The sequence below is a fragment of the Dunckerocampus dactyliophorus genome, chromosome 4 (assembly GCF_027744805.1).
Source record: "Dunckerocampus dactyliophorus isolate RoL2022-P2 chromosome 4, RoL_Ddac_1.1, whole genome shotgun sequence".
Taxonomy (NCBI): domain Eukaryota; kingdom Metazoa; phylum Chordata; class Actinopteri; order Syngnathiformes; family Syngnathidae; genus Dunckerocampus; species Dunckerocampus dactyliophorus.
In genome coordinates this window covers 34,535,138-34,549,217 of record NC_072822.1, presented here as the reverse complement: position 1 = coordinate 34,549,217, position 14,080 = coordinate 34,535,138, and the positions used below count along the sequence as shown (strand labels likewise).

General features: G+C 39.6%; 1 protein-coding gene across 3 annotated transcripts in view; it reads right to left on the bottom strand.

Moving 5' to 3' along the window:
* Nucleotides 1–14,080, bottom strand: part of fras1 (Fraser extracellular matrix complex subunit 1) — a 218,192-nt gene that overhangs the window by 149,800 nt on the left and 54,312 nt on the right. For all 3 annotated transcript variants that reach the window (XM_054775017.1, XM_054775018.1, XM_054775019.1), the window contains exons 3-5: nucleotides 6,158–6,265; nucleotides 378–470; nucleotides 54–213 (exon numbers count right to left, since the gene is read on the bottom strand). In XM_054775017.1, coding sequence (XP_054630992.1) covers nucleotides 54–213; nucleotides 378–470; nucleotides 6,158–6,265 — 361 coding nt within the window. The remainder of the gene's footprint in view (nucleotides 1–53; nucleotides 214–377; nucleotides 471–6,157; nucleotides 6,266–14,080) is intronic.

Below are 14,080 nucleotides of genomic sequence, written 5' to 3'. Positions count from 1 at the left end.
CTTTATGGTTTCAAGAAAATGTACAGACGTTTTTAAGTTGTCTTGGTGCTTACCTCCAGTCGGGCCGCACTTGGGGCAGCACTCCCCGGCCGGGGTGAACGGGCTGTGGTCGTCAGGGCAACGGAGGGGCGGGCAATGGCGAGCGGCGCAGGATACGGCGCCTCGGGAGCACTCGCACAGCGTACACATGGAAGGACTCCACCGGCTGTCATGCTGCCACAAAAAATTAAATACAAATAAAAATGTTTACTTTTTTAAAAAGTTGTTTTCATAATATAATATAGAAAAATAAAATTAAAATATTTTTTTTTAAAAAAGAACAACGAGGATCCAGCATTTCTGCTTAATCATGAATCAAGCTTGGAGGCGGGACTTACAGCGTAGGTGACCCCCTCGTAGTTGCACGAGCCCTTGGGGGAGGCGACGCACTCGGGACAGCATTGACCGGCAGGAATCCTCAAGCGCTCCCCCTGTAGAGACGACACCATGAACTAGAAATGCGTGGCGGAGCAAATACCCACGAGTGACACAGGTCCTCCCGCCAGTTACGTATGATAACAGGTACGTTACATAACAGAAAGAAAAGTTGAAAAAAATAAACAAAGTCAGGAAGAATGCAGTGACACAGCGTTGCATGAGGAAGTGACGGCACAGATTAAAAGACCGCAGCAAAAACTAATAGCGGAGACCAGTGTGAGTGCCCTAAATCACAACTGTGTTGTATTTATGTACGTTATTGACTGATGATTACCATCCAAAAGTATTGAGATGCTTTTGATGTTATTAAATGACAAGGTGTCTCCATACTTTTGATCGGCAGTGAAAGCACAATACACTATCAGGCAAATGTACGGAAACGCGTTCTCACGGTATTGGACGAGTAGGTGATACCGGTATGTATGCATTTGTGTGTACAGTACCAGGCAAATGTATGACGACACTGGCACCGAAATGGTGTACTGGTCAAATGTTTAGACGCTAACACCAATCAAAAGTGTTAGCACATTTTCTCATGTAATCTAATGATAACGTGTGTCCACACTTTTGATTGGTACTGTATACAGCATTTATGTATTCAGCACCGGTCAAAAGTATGGAGACACTTTCTCATGTTATGTAAAGACACGGTGTCTCTATACTTTTGACCGGCAGGCAAACGTTTTGAGACACTCTCAATACTTGCCGGTCAAAAGTACTGAGACACTCTCAATACACAAGTATTGAGACACTTTCTCAGGACGTGTAATGAGAAGGTGTCTCCATGCATTTGACTGGCAGCCAAAGTACACACACAGTACAGATCAAAAGTATTGAGACACATTCTCGTGTTATGTAATGATAAGGGGTCTCATACTTATGACGGGCAGTCAAAAATATTGAGACACTGCCAATTCACAATCGTATTGGTAAACTCTCAATATAAAAAAGTATTGAGACACTGCAACATGTAATATGAGAAGGTGTTTCCATATTTACGACCGGTAGTCAAAAGTATTTGGACACTTTCTCATCTTGTGTAATGACATGGCGTCTCCTTACTTTTGACCAGCAGTCAAAAGTACTCAAAAGTATTGAGGCGCTTAATTTCCAAAAGAATTGGGACACCTTCTCATAGTATATAATGAGAAGGTGTTTCCATACATTTGACCAGCGGTGAATGTACATACACGTACCAATCAAAAGTATTGAGACAATTGCTCATGTTATGTAATAAGAGGGTGTCTTCATACTTATGACCGGCAGTCAAAAGTATTGAGACATGCTCAAGACACAAAAGCATTGATAAACTCTCAAGATAAAAAAGTATTGAGACACATTCTCGTGTTATGTAATGATAAGGTGTCTCCATACTTATGACCGGCAGTCAAAAAAATTGACACGCTGTCAATACACAATCGCATTTGTAAACTCTCAATATAAAAAAGTATTGAGACGCTGTAACGTGTAATATGAGAAGGTGTTTTCATACTTATGACCGGTAGTCAAAAGTAGTCAAAAGTATTTAGACACTTTCTCATCTTGTGTAATGACATGGTGTCTCCATACTTTTGACCAACAGTCAATGGCAGTCAAAAGTATTTAGACATGCTCAAGACAAACGCTTTGATAAACTCTCAAGATAAAAAAGTACAGACACTTTCTCATCTTAGGTAATGACAAAGCGTCTCCATAATTTTGACAAGCAGTCGAAAGCAGTCAGAAGTATTGAGACACTCAATATACAAAAGTATTGGGACACGTTCTTATAGTATATAATGAGAAGGGGTGAATGCACATACGGTACCCAGTACCAATCAAAAGTATTGAGACACTTTCTCATGTTATGTGATCAAAATGTGTCTCAATACTTTTGACTGCCCCATCAAAAGTATTGAGACGCTCTCAATACACAAAAGTATTGGGCCACGTTCGCATGATATCTAGAGAGCAGGTGTCTCCATACATTTGACCGGCAGTGAATGCACGCACACAGTACTAATCAAAAGTATTGAGACAATTTATCATGGTATGTAATGAGAAGGTGTCTATACGCAAATGCACACTACAACATGCACGTGCACAGTACCAGTCAAAAGTATTGAGACACTTTCTCATGTTATGTGATCAAAAGGTGTCTCAATACTTTTGACTGCCGATCAAAAGTATTGAGACGCTCTCAATACACAAAAGTATTGGGCCACGTTGGCATGATATCTAGAGAGCAGGTGTCTCCATACATTTGACCGGCAGTGAATGCACGCACACAGTACTAATCAAAAGTATTGACACAATTTATCATGGTATGTAATGAGAAGGTGTCTCCATACTTTTGTCCGGCAGCCAAAAGAGACTCCCAATATACAAAAAGCACAGAGACATTTTCTCATGATATGTAATGAGAAGGTGTCTATACGCAAATGCACACTACAACATGCACGTGCACAGTACCAGTCAAAAGTATTGACACATTTTCTCATGTTATGTAAAGTCTGGACACACTTTCTCATTACATAACATGAGAAAATGTGTCAATACTTGTGACTGGTAGTGTGTATGTGTAGCACACCAGCGCACGCACACTGACAACTTGGCCAATCCCAAACTGCAGCATCGACGAGAGCACAGGAGCATAAATAATAAAAAAGATGATGACTCTATCAGGCCCGTATCCCACTGGAGACAATAACAATAATAATGCATATTACTACACGCAGTCCTTGAATGACGAGGGCTAATTGAGGCCGAGAGTTGGGAAGCTCGTGGCAAAACAGAGACTGATGATGATGATGATGAATAATTTAGCGTCTGCTTCCCTCAGACGCCAACCAGATTATTAAGAATACAATCTGTGTGAGGTGGGAGAAGGCCGGGAAGAGGGGACGGCAACGCATGCCTTCATTTAACGACAGGGAAGAGGCAGCGACCCGGCAGGCGGAGGACGGATTACACGTGGAAAGAAATGTATTAGCAGGGCAAATAAATACATGGAAGTGCAGATTGTATTTCAGCATGAATAAACAGATGGCAAATGGCCACATGCTTTCATTATAAAAGAGCCATATTGGAGGAATATATTAGCACTAATACTCTAAACTGCACTCTTTGTCATTTTTACATTTTAGCTGACTATTTTTTATTCATTGATTCTTTTTTTTCTCTGCATCCTCAGCCTAAATCACTGCAATAAGTCAGTTTTAAATGCTATTGCCACAATGCCGACACAGAAAATGAAATCCATTTGTTATGGGAGCTTAAAGCTTCAAAACAAATGTGGAGAATGTGCGAGTTGAGCTAAAATCGCCAAATAAAGAAATTAATTAGAACTAGATGAACTAGAAGGAATGTTAGAGTCAGAAAACATGTCAAATGTTTTTCCACCAGTAGGGGGCAACATCTAATTTGTCTATTCATTTTCAGCAGACGAACAAGGGCGGAATTGGAAATGTTGGAAAGTCGAAATGCAGGCTGAATGTTGAAATGACAACAGCGGGATCGAGGATGGAACCAGCAACCGTGTTGAACTGTATAAATAAACTGAAGGATTACAGCAGGATCGACGATCGAACCGGCAACCACAATAAAATGTATGAATGAGTTGAATGATAGTAGGGGGATTGAGGATTGAACCAGGAACCAGTCTAAATAAGTTGAAGTATTACAACAGGACGAATGATTGAACCAGGAAACATAATGAAATGTATGAATTTGTTGAATGACAACAGCAGGATCGAATCAGCAACCATGGTAAACTGTCTAAATAAATTGAAGGATTACAACAGGATCAATGATCGAACCAGCAACCACAATGAAATGTATAAATGAGTTGTATAATGACACGGGGGTCGAGGATCGAACCAGCAACCATGTTGAAATGTCTAAATAAGTTGAAGGATTGCAAAAGGATCAATGATTAAACTAGCAACCACAAAGAAATGTATAAATGACTTGAATGACAACAGTGGGCTTGAGTATCGAAACAGCAACCAAGTTACACTGTCTAAATAAGTTGAAGGATTACAACAGGATTGTCGATGGAACCAGAAACCACAATGAAATGTATAAATGAGTTGAATGACGACAGTGGGCTTGAGGATCGAACCAGCAACCATGTTACACTATCTAAATAAATTGAAGGATTACAACAGGATTGCCGATCGAACCAGCAACCGCAATGGCATGTATAAATGAGTTGAATAAGAGGGGGGTCGATGATCATACCAGCAACCACAACAAAATGTATAAATTAGTTGAATGATAACAGGGGCATCGAGGGTTGAACCAGGAACCAGTCTAAATAAGATGAAGGATTACAACAGGATCGATGACTGAACCAGCAACCACAATGAAATATATGCATTTGTTGAAAGACAACAGTGGGATGGAGGATCGAAGAAGCAACCATGTTGAAATGTCTAAATAAGTTGAAGGATTACAGCAGGATCGATGATCGAACCAGCAACCACCAATTAACTAAAGGGAATGCTGGTTATTTTTCTACAGGAAGGTTGAAAACGCACAAAAATGAATTCAAAACGAGGCTCAAAAACAGAAAATCAAGCATCCTTTGCGGGAAATAAAAACAACAACTAGCGGAATTGTTTGCGTTGATAAGAACTCATTAAGTAACAATAATTTATATGAATGATTTTATTTTAATTATGTATTACTTATTATATTTCTTTATTATCATATAAATGAATGAATGATACTAATAATTACAGTAATTAACTCTGAAAAAATATAGTTCATATGACAGGGGTGTCCAAAGTGTGGCCCGGGGGCCATTTGCAGCTGTTTTTTGATTGGCTCCCTGTACATTATAAAAATTTTATTTTACAAAAAAAAGCAAAAAAGGAAAATTCTGCAGTAATTTCATGAGAATAAAGTCACAATATTAAGAGAAGAAAGTTGTAATCTAACAAGAAACGTCATAAATTTACAAGAACAACGTTGTAATGTTATGAGGAAAAATAACGTCATTTTAGTAGCATAAAGTTAAAATATGAAATAATCTTTTAAATGTTGTAATATGACAATCAAACAGAAAAAAACAAATTGTCATTTTTGTAAAATTAGGTTGCGGAAAAATGTCTATGAGGAGAATAAAGAATAAATTAGAATTATGGGAAGTAAAGAAGAAAACTGACGTAGTTGGACAATTAAAAAAAAAAACATTTGGTGATTTTCCAAGAATGAAGTCCAAACATTACATACTATAACAAACACTGTATATTAATTTTGCTTTAATTTTATTTATTTATTTTTTATATTGGATTTTATTTTTTATTTTATTTGTTCATATTTGATTTATTTATTTTTATTTATTTAATGAATTTATTTAGTTAATATTTGCACACCCCTGCAATATGATATAGTTTGTACTGTACATTAAATATGGTAAAAATATCCCAACTTTATAATGTAAAAATATCCCAACAGAGTGTGTACCCTGCGCAGATGTATGAAGTATTTTATGAAACGTAGTTTTGGACTTGTCTTTTTGCGTTTTAGTGTACTCCAAGTGTTGTTGGGCATTTCCCCAGCTATTGTTTTTGGAGTGACTTGGCCATAAAACTGGCGAAGGAACGGCTCTTCCTAATTAGCGACATGCCGCATGCATCCTTCGCAGGCCATTTGTATTCATAGAGGGTAGCTCTGTTTTGGAAAGTCTTCTCACCCTCTGGAAGTCACACTGGGGGTTTGGACAGTGGACGGCCCTGCAGATGACCACGTTGTCGTAGCACGTGCACTCCTCACACGACTGCGGCCTCCATGATGAGTTGTTCTGCGGACAAATGAAACTTTTGCTGTCAAACTGCACACAGGAACTAAAAAAAAAAAAGGCTTTGCTACACATCTTAAAATGCAACACAGCATTGTGGGACGTCCGGCGCGGGTATTTGTCAAGAGCTCATCGCTGCGCCGGTCACGCATGCGTGGATGGCTTGGGGCCAAAAGTAGAATCAGTATTCCAGAGCGTGCATGAGCACGGAGACATAGATCACTTTGCAATCTACAAATTCAATCAATAACGCCCTCGTCACATCATGCCATAATCCCGCCCGTGACGGACCGGGACACGGGGGGGTGGGGGTGATACCATCTGAAAAAGTGAGCAGAGGGGACATTTGCATCGCATAAAGGACAAAATGCATTGACCGCTGCCTCGTCTGGAGACCTCCGCCAAGGCCGCATAATCCTACTTAGCTCCGGCGCCTTTATGGATACATCATCGATGCACAGGATATGTTGCATTTTGAAAGCTATTTCAAAACAAAAGCACGAGCGTTGATTATTGATGAATAACAGGAGGTATTCACTTGAGGTACAGTGACTTGTTTTGAAAACACTCAGTAATAAATAAATCAATTTATAACAATTATGAAAAAGAAATATTTTCAAATAAAATGAAATGCTCAGTATTAATTTCATTTGTTAATATTAAAATGATTTACTACTACTAATAATAATAATACAAATAATACAAACAATAATGATAATATTATTATTATTATTATTATTATTATTATTATTATTACTATTACTATTATTATTATTATTATTATTATTATTATTATTATTATAAAACAATGATGACAAGAGTAAAAAAAATTCTAAAGTTATAATAAAATGTGACAGTCTAAGCATGTTAATAATAATGTAAAAATAAGTACATATTATTATTGTTAGCATAAAACTAACTTAGTGTTTGTCAATGCAAAATAAAATGCACTTTATATATTCTAGGTTTATAATAATTCTGTTAAGCACATTTATAATCATTTTAAAAATAAACACACATTTTTGCTTTGTTTTTGTCCATTTAAAATGATGGAAATAAATGATTCTGAAGTTAATATGAAAATATAATGACATGGTCAGTCATGTAATATGAAAACAATATCTACACAATAAATAAATAACTTCATTTATTACTACTAATACTGGAAATAACAATAAGAATTATTAATCATTATGATAAAAATGATTAAAAAATAAAAAAAATATATATTCTAAAGTTATGATTGAGTGTGACAGTCTATATGATTTTTGTAATCATTTAAAACTAAATACACATTATTATTATTATTGTTCGACGAAAACTACCTTAGTATTTGTCCATTTAAAATAATATGAGAAAACAAATTATATCATGAAGAAAATAAAATGATGATTACTTCGTCTTAATATGAAAATAATGCCAACACAATAACTATATTTGTAACTTAACTACTATATTAAATATATAGTAATAACAAAAGAACATGTTGGTGAAATTGCAATAATAACGATTAAAAAAACAACGAAAAACATTGTTGTTATATGAGACACATTGTCCCAAGTGAATTTGCCCCACCCGAGCTGCTGGCCCAGTGTGCACATGAGCATGGCAGTGGTGCACGCAGCACGTATGTGTGCACAGATGTTCCGCCGCAAACATGCAATTAAAGTCATGGCGTTGACATGAGCGAAAATAAATAGAACACATCAGCTCACTGGCTCGCTGCTGCTTCATGAACCATCACATTTCCACTTCTCACACCTCCACCTGTGCCTTTCAATAAATTCCAGCCACCCCCCCCTCGGCTTGCGTGACTAATGTACTTTTAACTCAATTGCACACATGTCGGGTGGAGACGACCGCATTTGTTTTTGCGGAATATCCTGTTAAACTAGCAAACGATGGCGCTTGGCTACGTTTGACTGTGCTTTGGTGGGAATGGAGAAGCTTTTGCCGTCATTGTGGACTTCTAAGCGGTCTTGTGTTCGCTAATACTGCATAAGAATGTATTAATAACCCACTGCTGAGCCATGGAAACATGATAACCTCCCAAAAATAGTGCGGATCTACAGTACGTATGTGGATGGCGCTGTGGTTCTGTGTATAATTAGCGCCGGTGACCGTCCGAGGAAGGCGGCCCCCATTTGGGCCAACGTCTCAAGGGTTTCCGGAGGCCGAGGCTCGATTGCAACTCCTTTCGCTCCTGAGTGGACGCGAGGAGAATGGGTTTGACCCCAAGTTCAACGCAAACACGGACCTCCAAAGTGGCTAAGGCCCCCCCCCCCAAAAAAAAGCTGCTATTACTTGACCCGAGGCGCCGGGGGAGCCATAGTGCACGAGTGCTAAAGGCCATTCCTCGCCTCCTCCCAATTAGATTGCCCCCTACAGGGACCCATAGACGGGCTTCGTTGATTAAACGTCGGCGGAGTTGAGGGCTCATTTCATCGCCCCCCGGAGAAAGATATCTGCCTCTGAGGTGATTTAGACGGCAAGCGGCTCGGCCAACGCGTACGCACGTCTACAATTTCTTCCCCGAAAACAAGAACGGGAAGAAAGAGACGTAACTTTCACCCGCGGTTCAACCGGGTTTCAGCCTGAAGGCTCCGGAGCGGACAGAAAGACCGGATGCCGAGCAAAATGAAACAAAGCAAAGATTTGGACCAGGGGTGTCCGAAGTGCGACCCCCGGCTGTGTTTTTATTTGACCACGGCATATTCTAAAAATAGAATTTAACAATAAAACAGAAAATGTGGAAAAATCAGCAGTCATTTCACAAGAATAAAGTCAAAATATTCAGAGAAAAAAGTTGTGATGAAGATAAATATTGTCATTTTAGTGGCATAAACTTTACATTTTAAAGAAAAATAAGCTGTAATATTATAAGAAACAAACAAAAAAACCTAAAACAAATAAAGTTATATTTTTGTGAAAATTAGGTTGGCAAAAAAAATAAAATATTATTATGGGGATAAAGTTTGAATATTAGGGAAATAAAGTGATACTATTACCAAAAGAATGTTTAAAAAGAATGAAATATTTGTAAAATAAAAAAAAAAACAGTTGCAATTTTCTAGGAATAAATTCAAAATATTAAAAGAAAAAAAGTCGTTATCTAAAGAGAAAAAAAATCACCAGAATAAAAAAGAATAAACTTGTAATATGAGAGAAAATACATTTCATTTTAGCAGCACAAAGCTGAAATATTACAGAAAAAATAATGTTGTTTTTTTAAATGTTGTAATATAATGAGAAACAAAAAATATATTTTTGGGGGGGGAAATTAGGTAACTAAACTAAAAAGTTATTATTTATGGGAATAAAGTCAAAATATTACAAAAAGAAAATATAGGAAGAATGCTTACAAAGAATGTTAAAATATTTGGAAACTTGAAAAAAAGCCCATAATTTTATGAGAATAAATTCAAAATATTAAAAGAAAAAAAATGTAATCTAAAGAGGAAAAAGTGGCAATTTTACACGAATACACTCATAATATGAGGGAAAACACTATAATTTTAGCAGCATACAGCTGAAATATTAAAGAAAAAAATGTTGTTTTTTCAAAATTGTAATATAATGAGGAAAAACAAAAAAAAAGTTGTACTTTTTTGGAAAATTATGTAACTAAAAAGTATTGTGGGAATAAAGTCAAAATATTATGGCAATAAAGTCATAATATTATGAAAAGAAAATATGCAAAGATTGTTAAAGGAGGGTGAAATATTTGAATAAGCAAAGATTGAAGTTGACAGTAGTAACATGCGTTTTCACCTGTATGACAAAGCTGAGATGCCGTACTGTTACACCCACGGTGTAAGAAGGAGAGGTTCCGCAGGTCCTTCATACCGACCGCTGTCAGGCTCTACAACACCTGCACCATTTTGTATTCACTATGTCTATGCATTGCATGCATTGTCAATGACTATGCATTCTTTACTTGTGTACATACTTGCGTATCTTGCTTGCTGCTGTAACAGATGAATTTCCCTGCTGTGGGATTAATAAAGTACTACTACTACTACTATTTTTCTGGAAAAATATACCCCCCCCCCATACCCCATACCCCAATATGTGGCAGGAACAAAGATTTAGACGCATTTAGCTGCCTAACGTCCACCACTAAAAATAAGCAGCAACTTAACATTCATATCTGTCATTTAAGATGCCCAAATTTTGTGCCGGTTTTGCCAACAAGGGCCTTCGATAAAGGTAAAGGTGGTGTTGAATGTTCATTTATCCATTTCATTTGGCTGGACTTGTCTATAAGCAGTAATTAGCAGTAATTCTACACTTGATCAAACTTACTTACTGTAAGATTTGTCAGATCAAAATCAATCACTACTTCCTGAATCTGCACTCTAAACATCATGGCAACTGTAGCTCTTTTAGCCATAAACTAGCCGCATCTTGTTTAAAACGCGGGGTTCAAAGTGTGTAAAAAAAGAAGCAGTGTATGATCTGGAATTTACGGTAATTAATAACAAAAACTGAGGTACCACTGTACAACTAAGTACAACTATCCAGCCATCTCATTCCGCTTATCCGAGGTAGGGTTGCAGGGTCACCGGTCCGAGGTCACCGGTTACTTTGTTCAGCTTCTCTCAGCAAATCCTGAGGCCAGTAGTCTCTCAAACGTGTCCTGGGTCTTCCCCAAGCCCTCCTACCGGGAGGATGTGCCCTGAACACCTCCCCAGAGAAGCACCCGGGAGGCATCCTGACCAGATGCCCGAGCCACCTCATCTGGATCCTCTCAATGTGGAGGAACAGCTGCTTTATTCTGAGTTTCTCCCAGATGACAATGCGTCTCACCTTACCTCTAAAACCTAAGTCACAACCAGTCCTACGGGCTCCTACGGCCGGTCTACGTGCAAAAAAAAAGGTTAGAAATGCACGTAGCATGTTTGACGTGCTGATTTTTGAGCTGTAGACTGGCCGCAGATCACCCGTAGAAGTTTTTAATCATGTCAAACAAACTCTAAGGGTGCTAACATTTTTTTCAGGTTGCAAGACAAACTTATGCACTTTGTACAATGTGTATACTCCTTCACGGTCCCCACAACTACAAGAACAAAAAAACCCCAGCAATCTGGGGAATGCCAAAAAATTGTACGTCCGGTTGACCGGAATAAAATCCTTAGGGTTTTATCACGGGGGCAGCAGCCTAAGCAGAGAAGCCCAGACTTCCCTCTCCCCGGCTATTTCACCCAGCTCCTCCTGGTGGATCCCGAGGCGTTCCCAGGCCAGTTGCGAGACAGTCTTTCCAACGGCTCATGGGTCTTCCATAGGTCCCCCAACCGGTTGGACGTGAGCTGAACACCTCCTCAGGGAGGTGCCACCTCATCTAGCTCCTCTCAGTGCGGAGGAGCAGCGGTTCTACTCTGCGTTTCCCCCGAAGGACAGTGCTTCTCAACTTATCTCAGGCATAACTCTATTCGGCCGCTTGTACCCGCGGTCTTGTCCTTTCCGTCACCATAGGTCAGGGTAGGAACGATGCAGAGTCTGCATCACTGCAGACGCCGCACCAATCCGCCTGTTGATGCAAGGCAGGATTGTGTGACAATGACAGCATACAAATGCATTGCAGTCCTGTGGGGAACACTGACTCTCCCTAACTTTTAACACATCGTGTACGCGCTAAAGAGGTTGGATGAGCTGAGGCCTTTTACAACTTCAGTTGATAACAAGAATGGGCCTTTAAGTGGGACATTCAATTTAACAGTAATTAAGACCAAGAGACAAGAGACAAACAACAAGAACATCTCTCAGTAAGTCCAGCAGGGCTCTGGAGCACAAAGAGCAAAGGAAGATAACCTGCCAAGATAGCAAACCCTAATTGGCCTGAAATTGTGCCCTGAGCCGGCGGAGAAACGAAAGCTATTACTGAAGCAAATTCAATCAGGGGGCATGATGGCTCCCAGCAGCCAAAGGCTTCACACGGCAGCAGTAACACTTCTTCAGCTTCTCCCCGAGCAACAACGCTCTCTGTCGGCACTGCTGATCAATGGAAGAATATCCAGGCCGCATCCTCACATGCATCTAGGAGGACCCATTAGCTCATTTTGTGTGGACGTAAATGGAGGGATTTAGCTTGGAGACTAAAAGGGGGGCTACAGACAAAGACATGTCTATGGTCAATCAGCAGAACAACTTTCATATATATTCCTTTTTAAAGCAAAAAGAAAACAGTGAAGAGTGTTTATCCACAGCAAATTATCCCACCCATTGTCGTAACTGTGCATAATCGGTAAACAAAGAGTGAAAAGCACAAGTCGAGGCTCAGAGCTAAACAACTTCTTCTTCATGATTGAATACACACCTCCGAAAGAAGAGTAACAGCGTGTCAGCAAGTGAAAGCAGTCTAATGGCGGTCAAAAAAGAAAAGAAAGAAAAAGACACGATCTGGTTGCGCTCATTTCAGCACCCTGGGGAACCTCACTCCAGCCTGTGCTCATGGCACATAATGTGTCGTGGAACACCAGATGACGCAGACACATCTTGACGGCGAGAGAGAGAAGCGGTGGCTTGTTTTTCAAACAGTCATTTATATGAGGGAGGCTTTAAAAACAGATAACAGTTGCGTGTATTATCGGTCGCCTGATAACAATATCCTTCACTGAAATGATGCGTACTATCAGCTGCCTGTCAACACAATATCCCTGAGCTTCTGGCAATTGTTTGGGCTGTGCGTGTGCGTCGTTAGGTGCCGGGCTGTGTCATTTTGTGACCTTGTTTGCATGGGGTCGGGGTGTCCCTAAACCCCCAAAACAATCAAAAACGTCCCTTATACCCCCTGTATCCTATGCCATAAATGTAATATTTGCAACCAATTGGCATTTTTGCTCTTGTTTTGGGGCAAAATGTTCCAATGTTTACTTTCGTTTGAGTTTTCTATGGCAGCCCGTCTGGGAAGCATATTAGATAGACGCTCTGAACGATACCTCCATTTGCACAGGAACCACATTAATCCAAACATTAGACTGAAGTAATTGCACTTTTTAATGTCATTGTTAACATTTAAATACCAGTAGGGGGCCCAGTGGTTAGCCTGTGGGCCTAAGAGAGCATCCATGTATAAAGTTTGCACATGCTCACCATGCATTTAACTGGAGAGTCTGAACTGTCAACAGGTGTGAATGCGAGTGTGAGCAGTTGTTTGTTTATATGTGGCCTGCGACCGGCTGGGGACCAGTTCAGGGTGTGCCTCGTCTCTCCCCCAACATCAGCCGGGATACGCCCCACCTCACCTGTGATGCCTAATGAGTGAATGAATGAAAAACGTTAAGGCTGTAAAACAGATGATGTATGCCTCATAACCTCATATCAGTTGCCTGTCAGAAGAATATCCCTCGGCTTCGGGCAATTGGTTGGGCTGCGTATGCATTAGGTGCTCGTCTGTCTAGTTGTGTGACCTTGTTTAAGTCACACGAGGGGGTCCCTAAACCTCCAAAACAAACCTTGTATCCCCCATAACCCATACCACAAATGTAATATTTACAACCAATTGGCATTTTTGCTGTTGATTTTGTTCAAAATGGTCCAATGTCTACTTTTCTTTGAATTTTCTATGACAGCCCGTCAAAGCAATTTTAATGACTACCCAGCGCTCATGTGCAGAATGAAGCATCACGGTCTTTGACGAGAACTTTTCCAAATGTCCTTCATGGGAAAAAGAATGATGTTTTCTTTGTAAGAGTCCTTCAAGCCTGAATAAAAAAATAATGCTAAAAGCAAACAGCATCCTCTGAGCATCATTTCACGTGAGATCTGTATGCGAGCGTGGTCCGTTCAAAGTGGCAGATTGGTGCTAATTAGCGCCCG